Here is a 16,989-nt window from a genome sequence, read left to right as displayed (position 1 = left end):
AGGACATTTTATACTTATAAAAATTTCATGCACAGATGATGGTCATGTATGCATATCAAATTCAAAATATGAAGTGGAGTAACAAAAAACATTCCATAGACAAATGATCCCAAGCATGGCTGCATCATTCCCGACTCAAATAAAATACTGAAGTATTTTAAAATATAAAAAAATATAAAAAAATATAAAAATAAAAATATTAAATATATGAATTTCATCAAACATCCTCTTCTCTAATCTTTAAAATGATTATGCTTCTGTTCTTATACTTTAATAACTGTAGTAGTCTATATGTAACAGCAGGCAGCTGTGAAAAGCAGAAGCAAAATTTTGACTTTTTCAACAAGATTTTCAGCATGTGGGACTGACTCATCACATTACAGGCCCTTGTCTGTTCCCTGCATTTTTTTATGCAGGGTGCAGTAACCCTAAAATTCTCAAGTCCAACGCTGTTAAATGTATTTCTCTATTTACATTTTGTAACTATGATACAATAATAAGATAATAATTAAACAACGTTTAAGTAAACATTACAGATATGACAGTAAATCAAAGGATTTATTTGGAAAATATTCTATTGAATCAATAGAATAAAATTGTTAGATAAAATCAACATTCTCAAAAATCATTCAACACAATTTTTTCCCAAGACTACATTTTGCTCTCTAGAAGGTCTATTCTTCTGTCCAGTGAGGAAGCCCTTAAAAAGTTATGCACTTTTGAGTTACTATAATCTCCTCACATCAGCATGATCATATCCACGAGACTTAACTCAAAAAAGGAGGTGCAGCTGTGCAAGAAATATAATTAATTCATCAAGCAGGAAAAGCAGGCTACGCCCCTTGATGATTTTAGAAACAAGAAAAACATGGAACACGGACTCTTTAATTTACATTGTGAACCTAACTGAAATCTACTGAAAATGATGCAGGTTGGTGGCCTATATTTGGTCATGCCCATGAATGTGAGAATTTTTTGGAATAAAAATGAATGATGAAATACAGTGTTTGTTTTCTTTCTTTATTTTCATATAAAGCATCCATCCATTTTCCAAACCGCTTTTCCTACTGGGTCGCGGGGAGTCCGGAGCCTATCCTGGAGACAGTAGGCACGAGGCAGGGAACAACCCAGGATGGGGAGCCAGCCCATCGCAGGGCACACTCACACACCAGCGTGCCTGTTTGTTCCATCGAGAGCCCTATACACATCTCACATCATTTTAATACATAATAAAGTTCTGTCCACTCTCGGGTTCTTAGCCACAGGTTCTTTTCAGTGAGAACTTGCAAGCCGAATGGGTATTTCTCAGTCAACACTAAGTGGCCCGATGCCAGCTGAATGGGACGGCATTATCCACTTGTCACCCAGATATATAAAATTTCCTTACACTGTGGTTGAACAGGCAAACATTAAAGCGCAATTTGCAGAGATGTCCGGTTTTCCCAATGTACAGTAATCGGAGTCGACTGCACACACATTGCTATAAAAGAACCTTCGGAGAACGAACTTGCTTATGTAAATAGAAATCACTTTCACTCTATTAATGTACAAATTATGTGCGATTTGAACATGTGTCTCATTAATGCATGGGCATCGCCACCATTAAGTCTGAGAGGGACATGTCCCCCTCACATACCATAATTGTTTGAATCCCACTGTCACGCCCAGCTCGTACGATCCTCCTGTGTGCCACGCCCCCCTGATTATCCACGTGGGCTTCCCTGATCGTACCCAGCTGTGTCTAGTTATTTTGATCTGTCCTGTCTATTTGAGTCCAAGTCTTGCCTGTGTCCCTTGTCCGTCATTGATGTTTGTCAGTGTCAGTACCTGCCCATTACTCCCGTTTGTCCTGCCCAAAATTAAATCCCTGTTTACCCCAAGATTCGCCTGCCTTGTCTGCTTTCTGCCCGTCTGCCTTCCCGAGCGATTCCCCGCTCCGCGACAATTGTGACACCCACCACATTTAACAAAAAATATTAGTTTTATGCCAGCGTGTCCTCCCCACATTCAAAATGCTTCTAACGCCCCTGCATTAATGTTGTGACTAGAGGGCCTGGCTCAACCCATGATTCGCTCATTCTCAGAAACAGTGAAAATGGGGTGGTATGTGATGGCAGGCTGATCGGTAAGATTTTTCCCATTTTATAATTTGGCCCAATATTGTAAGCTTTGTTTGATTGAACCATTTGACAGTTCCTTATGGGACAGTGGGTACCCAGTACCCACTGAAGTCGTGGCTTCTCACACCGCTCCAAACCCACAGAATGAACAAGAGTGGCATTATGATGATGCCCCCCATTCTCGGGCTCGGGCGGTGGTAGAGCGCACTGTAGGGCAGCTTAAAAGCTGTTGGCACTGCCTGGACAAAACCAGTGGGGTGCCGCTATACAGTCAGCAAAAAGTGTGTCGCATTGTACATGCATGTAGCGTGCTGCATAATCTGGCACAAAATCGTGGCTTGCTGGTATCTGAAGAGCTTAGGCAAGATGAACCTGACCCTGAGCCACCAAATTGGCTCTGCCAAATGGAACAGCATTACAACTTCGTTTCAATGTAATAGCAAGGTAACCAAACACCGCATTTAATTTTTAATTATTATTTTTTTAATGCGTTGTTAATATCACACCGTATCAATTACATGTTTTCCTTCATTGGCAACATCTCTTACAGCATGTGCTATTGCATTTTGTGACTGCAGCACAGCTTCAGTCAGCACACGGCCGGACGGTCGCCCCCCGGTTTCCGAGGCACGGGAATGTGTGCAGCCAGCGCCCAAAGATGTGCTCGGCACAGCAGCACCATCGCCGCCTGTGTCGTCCTCGGCACTGTGGGCACCTCTTGTACTATTGTCTGTAAGTATAAACAAACAATAAACAAAAGTAACACCGCATCTGCGCCCTACTTGTTATTCATAAACATGCAAGTAATTCAAACAAGTTTGGTATGAGAAAAACCCACCCATGCTGACTTCGGAGTCCCCCTCACCCGATAAAAGTGTGTCCCCAGTCATTGCAGCAACTCGTTGCTCAAAGGGGGATTCTAAGGGAGACAGGGAATTACGCTACCTTCACCTGTGCTGCTAAGACTCTTACGGTGAGCGGCCACTTGTTTTTTCACATCGACTTTAATGTCCAACTACTTCTTATAAATTTCGGCTACCATGCGCATTTCGGAACCAACTTTTAACTGACTCCGCCACACTCTGCCACTCCATCAACTTTCGTTTATTGCTGATGCCACTACTTAAACCACCAAATAATATCACGTTCCTTTTCTCAATTTCTGTCAACATGACCTCCACGTCGCACTCGCTGGAATACTTCTATAAAATTAAATAGCATCTCATATATCAATTTTCTAATTTGATTTTCAACATGTAAGAATACGGCTGCATAGTTTAACCTCAGATAACCCTCTCCTTTTGTTAATAGAACTCTCTTTTTCATTGAAAGATCTTTGGAGTTTTTTCTTTGATTTCTCAATAATAGGGTTAAAGTTGCGCAAGTATCTCTTATCAACAGGCATCCTGAACGTGGAACTTCTCTGGAACCTGCTCAGCCACTTTGACGGTGTACTGCAGCTGAGAATCTTCTTTTTAGAACTGAGAAAAAAAAACTTAATAATTATGCCTAGCAAGTGTGAGGTACTAATACATAAATATACATAGCCAAGAATAAGGCAGCATACCAAGAAATGCTCTTTGTTTGCCTCACTGTTTGCAATGAAGTCTACGAGCTTCTTCTCTTCTGCAGTACGACAAACAACTGCTTGCATGTATGGTGGGACTTTGGTAGAGATTGTCCTTGACAACCTTTAAAGAGGTTTTAGGGTGCCCTGGAGTAATTTCACAGCTTCTTCACTCCAGTAAGCAAATCTCTGGCCATGCCTTTAAAATAATACAAACATATGAATTTGATTTAGTGCTGAAGAGTTAATGACATGGATAGAATATCCTACATCTGTATTTATAGTAAATTGATATGCATCATTTATCCATGTTAAGCTCATATACTTTAATAGAAAAAAAGAACTTTAACGCACATAACATATATACATGCATAGCAAAAACAGAATGTGGGCTTGCTTTAAATAATTACTCAATGCATTTCCTCAAGATTTGGTTGCATGCAGAGATTTATGCAGGGCTAAAATAAATAATAATGATAAAAGCTAATAATTAACATGAAACCCACTGTAATTTTAGACACTTAATAAAGAATTCTAAGAAATTGCATGGCAACTCATTTGTCAACACAGTCATCAACATGGCAAAAAACATTCTCAACAATATTAAAAATTAAAATAATCTAAATTTTGGATGAATCAATATCGAATTTGACATGGCTGCACAAACACCAGTGCTTCTATGAAGGAACTTCTGTGCAAGCAAACTATACAGATTCAATAATAACACATATACCGGTACCTAACTCGATTTCGCACCATGTGAAACAGATATAAATCAACATACCTTTGATTGTATAGTTTGGGGATACACGGCACAGTTCGCCCGTATCCCTTGGTGAGATTTCACCGACCAATTTTCTACCTAAGAGATAGTTTGTAAGATTTTGGAAAAAAGTCTGACCGCGCATTTTTCCTGCTGTAACCATAACTTCACTGCACACTAGGTAGCTGGTGTGGCGCATGGGTACACAGATCGGGCAGGAATCGCAAATCGGACAGCCACAGCGCTGACGTGAAATCGGACAGTTGCAACAGGTTGTACAGATCGCCGTAAAATGTAATGCTGCGCATGCGAGGTACAAATAGATCTCCCGGAAATGTCGTAACAGGATGTTAAACGAGAAGGATTTTAGTGAAAAGTGTTCCGTGTAAATAAAGCTTTGAAATTACAGGAATATTGTACTTAAAGCAATAGTTGTCAAAGAAAACAAACGTAGCCTCGCACTGTAATGTCCAGTTTAAGACTTTTTTCATTTTAAATTTGTTTTCATGATTATGTAACAAGCTCGCTGCGCTCGCTTTGTTGAAGTCCGTTCGATGAATGCATGTATCCACGCTAGGTTAATTATTTTACTGTGTAATTAGTAATTTGTATATGCAGCGTGCTTACAGAATTACTTGTTCAGGCCGATACTTTTGGAGTGTTTCTATCACATTATAACAAAATGCACCTATGCATTGCCTGTCCAGTTATGTGAACGAAAGGGAGAACTCAAACCGTTGGAATATTCATAATATTACGTTCTTTACGCTTTCGCCATCAATTATTGATTCGTTTTCGTTGTATTGTCACTGAAGATATGCCGGAGATTAAACTGAAACACGTTGTATCCTGCAGCAGCGAGGATAGTGTAAGTGTACAACTCAATTATATCTCTATACTTGAATTGAAATTTCATCATAGCGACGTTTAGATGTTGTTTGTCTTTCAAGTTGTAAGGTTCATTTTATATAAAGTAATTTTGCCTATAAAACGTTTAAATACGTGATCTTATTATAGTAAGTTACTAAATTAGTAAACTAATTTTACCTATCTCGGTTTATGAATCTTTACCACAGACTCACAAGGCGGAAAACCTGCTAAATTCTGACACCTACAGGAAGTGGAAGGCAGCACGACCTGGGGAGAAACAAATCTCCGTGATTTTGCAGGTCATTTAATATACTTGTCCTTGCCGAAGTTATTGCACTTAATCTAAGTACGTTGTATTTTTTGCATATGCCTTACGTTTACATCCAGGCAGTGTTCAGATATAGTTCACTGTATGAATACAGCCTGAAACCGTTTCTTTGGTACCCTGAGGGGTCTGACTTTCAGTGTTTCCCCAACCATTATATTATGGGGCCACCTCACCCCTCCTTGAAGATCAAGTTAATTTAATTTAATTTTACTTTCTATATAGCGCCACATCACAACAGAAGTCATTTAAGGTTACTTTCCCTATTGAACAGGTCTATACATTGTCCTGTTATTAAACAAACTAAATAGCCTTGTTATTTATCTTATTTACACAACAGCTTATCATTTTTGTCTCTACACGGTCACGCGTTTGCAATTCTCCTCTGCTTTCTGTATTGCGCATGGCGGAGTTCCGCCCCGATGCACACTCCGACACATGTGCGCACACACACGGGTGAGCACGCTCCCGCCAGCGGACAGAGAGTGCGCGTCGGAAAATATGTTATAAAAAGAAATGTTCTGATGTTTAGTTCAGTTGTTATTTTGACTGCTGTCATTAAAAGAAACACATGAACACCATGAATCCTGTCGGTGTCTGTCTGCCACCCCCCCCCCCCAAAAGCTGTAAACCTAGGGGTATTCTCTTGTGATGGATGGTCTGTTCTGTTTCAGTTTGAGAAAGAGGAGCATATACATAGCATTGACATTGGGAACGAGGGCTCTGCATTTATTGAGGTCTTGGTGGGGCACTCAACCTCCATCAAGGACCAGGACTACGAGGTACATGTTCCTTATTTCCTATTATTTGTCAATGTCTTCACTGTATGAGACCCAAGTGCATTTTTTGCTTGGGTAAGTTAGCAATTTGCCACATGGCATGGTTCTTTAATCATGAGACCAAATGAACCATACTGAGGTGTTGGCACCTGTCTTCTGTACATTTTTTGTGGTTTGTTCTTGTTGCTCTTGTGAAACCCTCTTCATACCTTTTTGTAGGTTTTGCTGGTTACGTCCTCCTTCATGTCCCCTTCAGAGAGTCGCAATGGCACCAACAGCAACAGAGTGCGCCTCTTTGGGCCCAATCAGCTGGTAAAGGCCACAGCCCAGGAGAAATGGGACCGGGTCAAGATCATATGCATGCAACCCTACAGCAAGGTAAAAACTTGTATGTGATATGGAATGAACTGTATTAGAATGTGTCCTAGGATCAACTATTAAATGTTGTCAAACACTATGAGCTGTTAAGCCATTCACCTAAAGTGCATTTCTTGCACTGGTTCAATGGAGTTTAATAGCTGAAATATTTGAAAATGACTGCACTGCTCACCAAAATTAAACACCACTAGATAACTTTGTTACATGTTTTATACATGCTCGTGTGTATTTTATGTACAGTAATTTCATTGTAATTTCATTTCAGCTTTCTATAGTAATTATTTGTTATGATTGGCTGTTTACAGTTCTGTGTAACTTCACCTAGCACATGCATTAGAGTAATAACTTGCCTTTAAGCCTTTTCTCAGTCCTAGCTTAAATGTGTTCTTGGAAGCCTGCTATACAGTGACTTTCACTGACCTGTGGTTGCCAAATACCACCAGCCACCTGTGGATTTATGTGGTCTTTGCTTGACAGAACATTGCCTATGGAGTTGCCTTTGTGAAGTTCCATTCACCCCCAGACAAAAGTGACCCACCAGCAGCAACGCCTCCAGTATGACAATTCTTGTTCACATTTTTCCATTTGTTAAACTATATCCACTCTGTAGTTTCATAAGAGTCTCTTGTTAAATAATTGATCAAAAATCTAGGGGAAATGTTCCGATAGGATTTTGCAGTAGGTCAACCAGGTTGTAAACAGCTGTAGTGTTTTGATTCCATAATCTTATAAGCATATACATTGTTATTTATATAAAATTAGAAGGGTTGCGGGGGCGGTATGGTGGTGCAGTGGTTAGCACTGTTGCCTCACACCTCTGGGACCCGGGTTTGAGTCTCCGCCTGGGTCACGTGTGTAGAGTTTGCATGTTCTCCCCATGTCGTCATGGGGTTTCCTCCGGGTACTCCGGTTTCCCCTCACAGTCCAAAATTGGAGTTGCTAAATTGCCCGTAGGTGTGAATGTGTGCGTGAATGGTGTGTGAGTGTGCCCTGCGATGGGCTGGCCCCCCATCCTGGGTTGTTCCCTGCCTCGTGCCCATTGCTTCCGGGATAGGCTCCGGACCCCCCGCGACCCAGAAGGATAAGCGGTTTGGAAAATGGATGGATGGATAGAAGGGTTGCATTACTGAGAGACTGAAGGAGTCAAAAGCAATGTTCATCTTAAGGCAGCTCTGTTGTCCTAATGTAATTTTGGCTTTGTCATGTTTGTGTTTGATTTCCATTGATGGAAGTTGACAAAGTTGGGCCAGTTCCGGGTGAAGGAAGAGGCTCCCTCCACTAGCCCCAGTCTGCAGCCAGGCAGCCTTTTCCTCAGTCGGGACAGTGCCCCCAAGCTCAGTGCCAGTCCCAAGGGTAGGGAAGCTTCTCTCACTTAATTCAAATTAAGTTTAGAAGGGGAAAAAACATCAAACATTAACAATTTGAAAATTTGCCAGTTGTTATGATGCCCGGCCTGTATGGACCACAGTGAGCATTGTACTACTGACTGTCTTGCCTCGCTTCAGTTTCACCTCAGAAGGAGAAACTCAGCTATGCAGCTGCAGCATTGCAGTCTGGTTCTGGGGGCAGTCAACCCCAGCCCACTGGCTCCAACATTTCTTCTGTACAGGTAGGGCAGCTGCAGCCTGTATCTCCTCCTCTCTATGTTTTACTTCACTGGAACTTCTCCCCATTGTAAATGCATTCTCTATTCTGGCCAAGGTTTTGAAATGAATAATCCTTGACATAAGTTAATTGTATTCCTTGAATGCCGGTAAATGCATATGGTTTTGGTACTGTTCTAAGATGATAATTGAAAAATCATGTGTTGGATCTGTGTCATACTTTGCAGTGGCATTCTATGGGCAACGAAGTAGAATTGATAACATTTTTAGAGAGACCCAGCGTTATCGTTCATGAAAAGTAACGGAATAACAAAAACTAATTGTGAAAAATCATTTTCAATAATAAAAAAACAAGGCTTGACAAAAAGATAACAAACTAAAATGAAAACAAACTAAAATAAACTAAAACTACAGAGAAAATGTCTTCAATTTTCATTTTTGTCAATTAACTTGATAAGTAACTAGCTGGATGACCTTTCATTTTTTAGCTGTGTCAGGTTTACTCGTTCTAATAAAAGGTACTTGATGTCACGTACATGTCGACAAATCGTCAGTTTATCTGTCTATCATGGCAGCTGCAACAGCCGAAGTCGGGAGAAAGCATCAGAGTCCTAGTTACTTATCAAGTTCATTATAGTGATCACATCTGGGTGAAATTAATCACTATATGACGATGATCATTATAAACTATTTTTTTCTTTATGTCTCAGGCAGATTACCATCTAATTAACATTTGGATATTTATTACATGAATATAAGGTGTCCTGACCTGAAAGTTTGGCACTGGACTTCACGTACTTAAGAATTTTAGGTTCTGCAGACAAGGTGTCCTGTAGCCATCTCTTTCTTCATCATCTTCTCTATCACCTCCTAGACTTCAGCTAAAAGGAAGTTTGAGTTCAGTAAGGAACACCATTCAGGTTCCAGTCAGCCCCTTGCCAAGAAAGCTAGCACCGTGGCCACAACTGAGCCTGGTGGTGGGGTACCCAAACAGCGGCCAAAACAAACATCTGCAGGCAACTCAGGCTTGAACAAGAGTGAGTTTTCACCCATGCACTTTCTCTCACATCAACAGTCACTGGGATGCATTTTATGCAGGATATTTTACTGTAATCCACAAAAACGTCTGACACCCCACTATACAGGAATTTTTAATATATTGTACTCACCGAAACAGCATAAGTTTAAGATTTTAGGTTTGGGCATATTTTTTGTGTAATGCCATTCTCTACTATTCTGCCATGAAAAAACAATTGTGTTGCCCATTACAAATATGGATTTGGGGTGTAGATTTATGAGATTGTGATGTATTTCTTTTTTAAGCCACAAAAGGTTAGTTATTAGTGATTTCACATTGTAAATATCCAAATTCAATAAATATATAGGAAAAGGCATATGTTGAGAAATTCATTTTGAATAGACTGATGATTTTTTTATTCAACCCATCACTACTGATATTTTTGCTTAAGTTTATATAACTGACCTAGATATGCAGTATTACCTACTGTATTTAATGTCATAGTTCCATCCCATTATTAGTATGTTAAAGAAGAATGAAACCAATTACAATGATATTTCCAAATGCATTCTTTGGTCCTAATTATTTATGCTATAGCACAGACTCAGAACGTTAACCAAAGAGACAATGGGGGGAAGTATGAATTAGTTGTATAAAAGTTAAAATGCATGGTAATTTATTCATATAAAATAAGTATTTATTTATATAGTGAGCCGTCCTCTTCCTGAGACTCCCTCCTTTGAATTGGTCAGTGGTTTAATGACTGTTCCTTTCCTTCATGCTCATCTACATTCTTATTGCCACCTGCACTCTCTACTCCAGGTACTTCAGAACAGAAGAACCTAGAACTCAGTGAGAAAAGGGAGAGCCCAGCTAGACTGCAGTCAAGAACCAAAGTGCAGAACAAGCCCAGTGAGGTTGTGTCTGTGAAAAAGATCCTGGAAGGTGTGGTGGTGGTGCTGAGTGGCTTTCAGAACCCCTTTCGGGGTGAGCTGCGTGACAAGGCATTAAGCATGGGAGCCCGATACCGGCCAGACTGGACTCCAGACGCCACCCATCTCATGTAAGTCTTTATTTTTTGAGTGTGTTCCATCCTGGTCCTCTAATTTTACTTCAAGAAGCTAGAGGTGGGAATCAGACCAGATAATGGAGAAAATACAAATTCTACAGAATTTGGCTAGTACAGAAGTGTTTTTCATTTTAATTTTGAGAACCATTAAAAACTGAAGCAGAATCTGACTGGGGATTTTAAAAGGGCGACCTGATTTACCTGCTGGCTAGCGCATCCAAAAACGATGAGTAGTTTGTTTGTATTTCTTCAAAATATAAAATATCCCCGGGTGTCAGACGTGTTTGTTTTTTAGATTCTGTGGAATTTAAAAACCAGAAAAATACTAATTTAATTTTTGGTGAGTTTTCCATGAAAATGAACAGTATTCAATGCCAATTCAGATTTAACCCAAAGAAAGTTCACAGTAAAGAAGTTTCATTTGCATCTTTTCGAAGGTCATGATGGAGTTATGGACTTGGATGACTTCACATGTTTATTGGTGTTGAAGTTTATCTTAGAACATAAATTACAGTTGTATTATCTCCCTGAAACTTCTTTTTGTTTCTTCTTAGTCATATAATATTCTCTTCTTTTGGTTTGATGATAAGCCCTAATGTGATCACTCAAACCTTTGTCTTCCCCTTAAAGCTGTGCTTTTGCCAACACTCCTAAGTACAGCCAGGTGAAAGCAGCAGGGGGCACTATAGTACGGAAGGAGTGGGTGCTTGACTGCTACAAGAGGAAGCAAAAGATATCTTACAAACGGTAAAAAATACTTTTTTCTCTTTTGAACCACCAATTTATCAGTTTATTTCGTTCCAGTCCCTTTTTGAAACCATGCATATCTGTATAAAGCATGCTTAGCTTCTTAAAGATTTGCCTAATTTTATGGTTGTAAAATGAATTTTACTTCATAGCATGTCTCAAATGTCAGAGGAACAACCGAAGAAAGTCCATTTCAGATATAGTCCTAGAAATGCATAAGATTCCAGTAGACACTGACAGTTTAGTTCCCATCTAATCTCTGATAGGGGGCTAATACTACTCATATTGGTTTGATAAGAGGAAGATATTCATCAAAAGCAGTAAGCTATTTGTACAAATATTGCCTGGGAAAAAATGAAAACGGCATAAATAGTATTAACTTGTTTTTCATGTTTTCCATTGCATCGCCAGTAAGGAAATGTAAAGTAGCTTGTGTTCATCAAAGTATCCAGACATGCCAAGAAGGATTTAGTGAAATATACTGATGTTGTTATGTTTATTCTATCCTTTAATGTTGTTGCTTACTAGTTGCACAATAAGGGTGGTGTCTGTCAAGTTAAATGACAAATGTCAAAATTGTCACCTTGCATATTTTGTCTTATTTCACTGGAGATGATTTATCTGTTTAGCTATGGTTTTAATAAATATTACACTGTTCTCCACTGACTTCTTATCTTATTCATCTGATTTATGTGTTAGGTACCTAATGGATGGAGCTGAGTCTAGCTCAGAGGAGAGCAGTGGGGAGAAAGATGAAAGTGAAGAGGAACAAGTGGTGATTATTTTGCTTGACTTTATATACTAACCTTAAGCAATGGTGATGTAATCAAAGACAGCATATAAACAGACTAACATGCTCACATGACATAGTGCATTTTGGACAAACTTTTGAAGCACTTTCATACTAAGGGTGTTTAACACAACCTTAAGGATCTGACACCTATTCTGACTTCTTGTCGTTATTTTTCCTGCACAGAAAGGCAGCATGCAAAAAGAGAGAAAACAGACCACCCCTAGGAAATCAGACCAAGAAGGAAAGGCGGAGAATGAGTATGCAGGCTCCACTGATGCAGATGAACCAGGTCATATAGCACACTGCTCCCGTGTGGAAAACACAGCACACATCCATGTGCCCCGTCTGCTTGCTTGCTTGACTAAGCCATACTCCAGTTTTATTGGGGAAAGGGGAACATATGGGGCTATTATTGTAGCAAAATTATTTGCAAATGTGCGTGGAGAGTTGTGTGACTGTATCTCAATCTGTGTGTGCGTATTAAGGTTTGTAAATGTGTAAAAGAATTTGTAAATGCATACTGAGATTTATAAATGTGTACAGGAATCCGTAAATGCGTATTCAGAATCTGTGTGCATAATCAGATGCGTAATGAGATTTTCTAGTGTACTGAAATATGTACATTTATGGACATCTGTAAATGCATACAAAGGCTAAAAAGTATTTTACTGCAAGAGTTGTATATACTGACAAGTCATCAGTTGCAACTCAGGAGGACCTCTCAATTGGCTGTCTTTTGGCACATGATTTTTGTCGTGGCGGGTCTGCAAATGTGTGTGGAGATTTTGAGAGCTTAGGGCTTAGCGCTCTCCTACTCATTGCTTTTCAGGGCTTACATATGGAACGCTGTGAGGGTATAAATCGTGAGACAATACCTCTCCACGTGCATTTTCCCCCTCTGTATGTCTCCACATGTTTTCTACCCTTAAGAACAGGTTGTAAATGTGAGAAATGAAAGCGGTTGGCAAATTGGGAGCTCTGGTAGGGGTGGGTGATATGGAAAAAATGTCATATTACAGTATTTTTGGTTAGAATCAAGATATATTTATAAATTACAATGCTTTTTATTGTTTACAAGACAACTAAATTGACATGTGGGTCAGTCCATGCCAAATCAACCAGGGGCTCCATGGGCATTATTCCTGATTTTGATGAAAACTTGGTATTTTGATCCTTATAGAGAACACTGAAAATTCCCCAAGTTTCATTGAAAAATTCTGATGCAGTCCAAAGTTATGGCCCTTTCAAATTTGGGTGCCACGCCCCTTTTTTTGCACTCGCGAATCGTGTATATAATTTGTAAGGGTTTTCAGGAGACCATATCTTCGTTTCTAAGCATACTAGAGAGCTGAAAATTGCTCTCCTGGTATACTTTTCCAGAACTTTTCTGGACATTGGTTGATTTGGCACGGACTGACCCATGTATGTAGTACTATTAATTGACCATAACCACTTAATTCTATCCTTTACAAGAAACACTGCATGTAGCTAAATAATAATAAAGGTCAGTAAAATACTGCACATAGAAACTGATTGATTACTCAGTTTACAACAAATGCACACAATACATAAAATTGGCTGTGTTGACACCTGTTGTACAGACGGTATCTTTGAAAAGTTTGCAAATTACAGTAGACTGCAAATCCAAACCAATTCCACACAATCAAAGTAGAAATTCTTCCTCATATGCCATTCCACACACTGTTTATTCGACCATTATTAACCAAGCTAGCTAACTGCTTAGAAAAGATCAATTGCGCTTTTAGTTTAAGATCTGCTCAATAAGTTGAAATTCACTGAGACAGAAAATTGACAAATAAGTGAGATATTCAGTCAGCGCTGAGATATTATGCAGGCTGAAATTGTTTTGGTTCACATCAAATTTATTTGTTTCATGGTAGTACTGTTGCAACACCTAAACATGCAGCTGTGTAATGGTAGGCATTTGTCAGTTTGATCTGTAGTTATAATAAGTAGTGCACTTATAACTGGGCATTCATTGGAAGCTTGCCTTAGCTGCACTTATGCCTAGTTGACTCCTCGAGAGCACTTTGTTTGTAATGTGCCATTTGCTTCACATTGCAGTTGCATTTGTTCAATATGGTCATATCACCCACCACTAGGGAGTAGTTTACAGGGCCACATTTATCACACAATGCCAGTAGTTTTATCACTGAAATGTACTGCAGTGTACGGAAATGATTACTGATCATCAATTATCTCATAATGCCAACAGTATTGTTGAGAATTTAAACTGAGACTTTAAAAAGAATATTACCCATGATATATTTTTGGATTCTATGTGCATGGTCTGTCAGTGTCTTCAAATAGCATGCTCTCACTTTTTGGTAGTAGATGTATACCTGTTAGATGAACCCACAGAGCACAACATTGCTGTATTTGTTATCCGATCTGGTCATATAAATAGCAAAAAAACTGCATTTCTTACATTCTGATACATAGGCAGTCAGTGGCTTACATTCAGCAGCGATAACTGAGCAGTTTTTTTGTGGTGTACTGAAAAGCAGTATAAACATGAAAATTGGAAAGGTTCAGCTTTTGGGTGAGTTTCTGAGCTTATGCATAATACCCTATACTAATTTGGATTTCGTTAGTCAGAATTTACTCAGAGTTAGTTTAACAGATTCTATATTTAATGTTTATATAATCTGCAAAGCCCAGTAGAGTTCATGTTTTGTGTTTGCTTTAACACTGCCCCACCATTTCCCCAAATTCCTTATCCACAGGGAATGAAGATTCTGGAATGGACACCGAAGATGAACTGAAGAGGTAAACAGTCATTAACACTATTACTGCAACTTTGCACAATTCTGTATCTGGGACCTTTTTAAAATGGGTTTGTTTTGCAGAGCCAAAGGTGAGAGCCTGCAGAGGAGAGATGAGAGGGAGGCCAGGGAAACTACAGGAGGCAGGAATGCAGATGTTTATGGAGGCTCGACTGATGAGAACACCGATGCTGAGGCAGAGGAAGACAAGCCCATCCCAGAGCTGCCAGGTGGGCCACCGCTGCATTTCTTATTCATTTTCCATTTCCATCTGTAGTATCTCTGACCATATTTTTTCCCCCCTGCAGATTTCCTGACTGGAAAACGTTTTTTCCTCTTTGGCAAATTCTCCCAGAATGAGAGGCGCCTTTTGTTGAGATGCATCATTGCCTTTAATGGGTGAGAATGCAGATTTAGGGAGGATGGTGGGGAAAGTGGGGAGTCTTTTGGGGGAGTTGGGAGGGCACATTAGTAACGGAAGGATGTCTTGTCAACAGGACACACCAAGATTTCTGTGTTAGTCAAAATAATTCCATTGTCTTATCCCTGCCAGAGTGGTTGAAGAGTACATGAGTGATAAGGTGCAGTTTGTCATCACTGCTGAGGGGTGGCACAGCTCCTTTGAGGAGGTAAGCGCAGTGCTCTTGGCATAGGGCAGCTGCTCACGTCTCACCCCCTTCTGCTCCTCCATATCTGCTCATACCACCTTTTGAGCCATCATGTAAAATATAGGTCATATATTTGCTTTGCAGTAGTTCTGGTGTTTTCAACAAATAACAAATCAGATGTTGCAGAACGTTTTCGTTCTTCCTTTAACATGCAGTGCCATTGTGTTTGTCTCATTTAACATTTGCATTAAATTGAGTTTAGCCTCTGGCACTTCTATTTGCAATGCGGCACAGAACTCCAGTTTTTGAGGAAAAAAAACACGAAGTACCTCTGGCAGTTGTGCGTTTTTGTATGCAAAATGTATGAATTTACATAATGTATAATCTAAGCAAACTGTCATGTCAGTTTGAGGTGTGTTACAGGCAAACTAAAATAGCTTTTTAAATGTGAAGGGTTGTATGCATGAAAGGCTTGTCAGTGTGTTGACTGTTTTTGCTTGTAACCAGCCTGGCTCTCTTGTGTATCACTTTCCAGGCCCTGATAGAGAACTGCAGTCTGTGCTTTGTAAAGCCTACCTGGATTTTTGCCATCAATGATCGTCAGAAGATGCTGCCTTACCAGCCCTATACAGTTGTACCTTAACTAAAAGACTTGTTGCAAAGGCACACTTTGTTGTTGATGAGAAAGCTTAGCATACAAACCTTTATGGTACTTCACAGAATGCCCTGCCATTTGAGATGAGCAATGTACTGCAGCACAGTGTTAGCTGTGGTAGACACATTGCAACGTTTATCAGGTTCAAGAGCTGTGCATCTCAACCTGTCCCACATACATAGCACAGAACTCTCTGAAAACTTTTATGTATTTCTTTAAACCTGATATGGTTTGTTGTTTCAAGTTAGTAAAAATTTCCCCCCCAAGCGGAGCTGACCAATAATCAAAAAAGGCTTCATCTGTAACTAGGGAATTGGGTTGGTTTACAGGTAAACAACCAGTGTTGTTTTGTGAAGGGATCCATGTCAGACAAAGAAAGCAAAATTAGTAGCCTTGGGTTTCCTTTTTAATTTTTAGACTCCTCTTTAACAACAATACATATATATGGTTTGAATTGTGGCCGAAGGCAGTGTTACTTGCAAATATTTTTGGAAGTCTGGATAGTCCCATTTTTGTGTTAATTTTTTTTCTTGAAAGTTTTTAGATATTCCTGAATTGTTTTATTTGCATTTCAGTCGTACATTTCCTACCTTCTAGCTTGATTAAAACTACACTTTTGAGAGAAATCTGAATCACTTTTGTATGTTTTGGGCTACCCACAGCCAATACGGGTGTCCCTAAAACAAAACTTTCTTTTGTGATGAGCAGCAATTTCCATATTAACTCCTAGACCCCGGGATTTAAATGGATCTATTATGTAAATGGGCCTGATTTCTGTTTTGCCAGTAGGCCAGATGAGAGCCATAAATGGAGAAATCCAGCACGTGACACCTGTCGCAATATTTTGTTCTTTGTCTGCCAAAAAGGACTGGATGTAATGTATGAGCCTCCAGAAGCTTGGACACCT

The 16,989-nt window shown here is 39.6% G+C and overlaps 1 protein-coding gene and 1 long non-coding RNA gene across 4 annotated transcripts; one reads left to right on the top strand and one right to left on the bottom strand.

Moving 5' to 3' along the window:
• Positions 1-2,616: 2,616 nt before the first annotated feature.
• On the bottom strand, positions 2,617-4,738 carry LOC125727093 (uncharacterized). 3 transcript variants are annotated; one of them, XR_007388541.1, is made up of 4 exons: positions 4,472-4,738; positions 3,688-3,886; positions 2,959-3,039; positions 2,617-2,850 (listed from the first exon to the last, which is right to left on the bottom strand). It is a non-coding gene; the product is annotated as an uncharacterized LOC125727093 (long non-coding RNA). The 3 variants fall into 3 exon arrangements; XR_007388542.1 differs by having other exon boundaries at positions 2,986-3,039; XR_007388543.1 differs by lacking the exon at positions 2,617-2,850 and having other exon boundaries at positions 2,861-3,601.
• A 77-nt stretch (positions 4,739-4,815) lies between these two features.
• Positions 4,816-16,708, top strand: LOC125727100 (DNA repair protein XRCC1-like). Its single transcript, XM_049003781.1, has 17 exons — positions 4,816-5,318; positions 5,527-5,619; positions 6,320-6,427; positions 6,644-6,802; positions 7,280-7,357; positions 8,035-8,155; positions 8,308-8,411; positions 9,281-9,443; positions 10,247-10,487; positions 11,124-11,240; positions 11,940-12,015; positions 12,217-12,322; positions 14,781-14,823; positions 14,904-15,049; positions 15,128-15,218; positions 15,373-15,448; positions 15,963-16,708. Exons 1-17 carry the CDS (start codon positions 5,268-5,270, stop codon positions 16,068-16,070), a joined length of 1,881 nt encoding a protein of 626 aa, XP_048859738.1. The 5' UTR covers positions 4,816-5,267; the 3' UTR covers positions 16,071-16,708.
• The last annotated feature ends 281 nt before the right edge of the window (positions 16,709-16,989 follow it).

The sequence above is a fragment of the Brienomyrus brachyistius genome, unplaced genomic scaffold, assembly GCF_023856365.1.
Source record: "Brienomyrus brachyistius isolate T26 unplaced genomic scaffold, BBRACH_0.4 scaffold86, whole genome shotgun sequence".
Taxonomy (NCBI): Eukaryota; Metazoa; Chordata; class Actinopteri; order Osteoglossiformes; family Mormyridae; genus Brienomyrus; species Brienomyrus brachyistius.
Note: the sequence above shows the minus strand (reverse complement) of the source record. Positions and strands in the feature narration are given on the sequence as shown.

Coding starts and splice junctions, on each gene's coding strand:
- LOC125727100 (XM_049003781.1), top strand. CDS start 5,268: ATGCCGGAGATTAAACTGAAACACGTTGTATCCTGCAGCAGCGAGGAT. Junction 12,323..14,780: donor CACTGATGCAGATGAACCAG/GTCATATAGCAC, acceptor CCTTATCCACAG/GGAATGAAGATTCTGGAATG. Junction 15,050..15,127: donor GCCCATCCCAGAGCTGCCAG/GTGGGCCACCGC, acceptor TCCCCCCTGCAG/ATTTCCTGACTGGAAAACGT.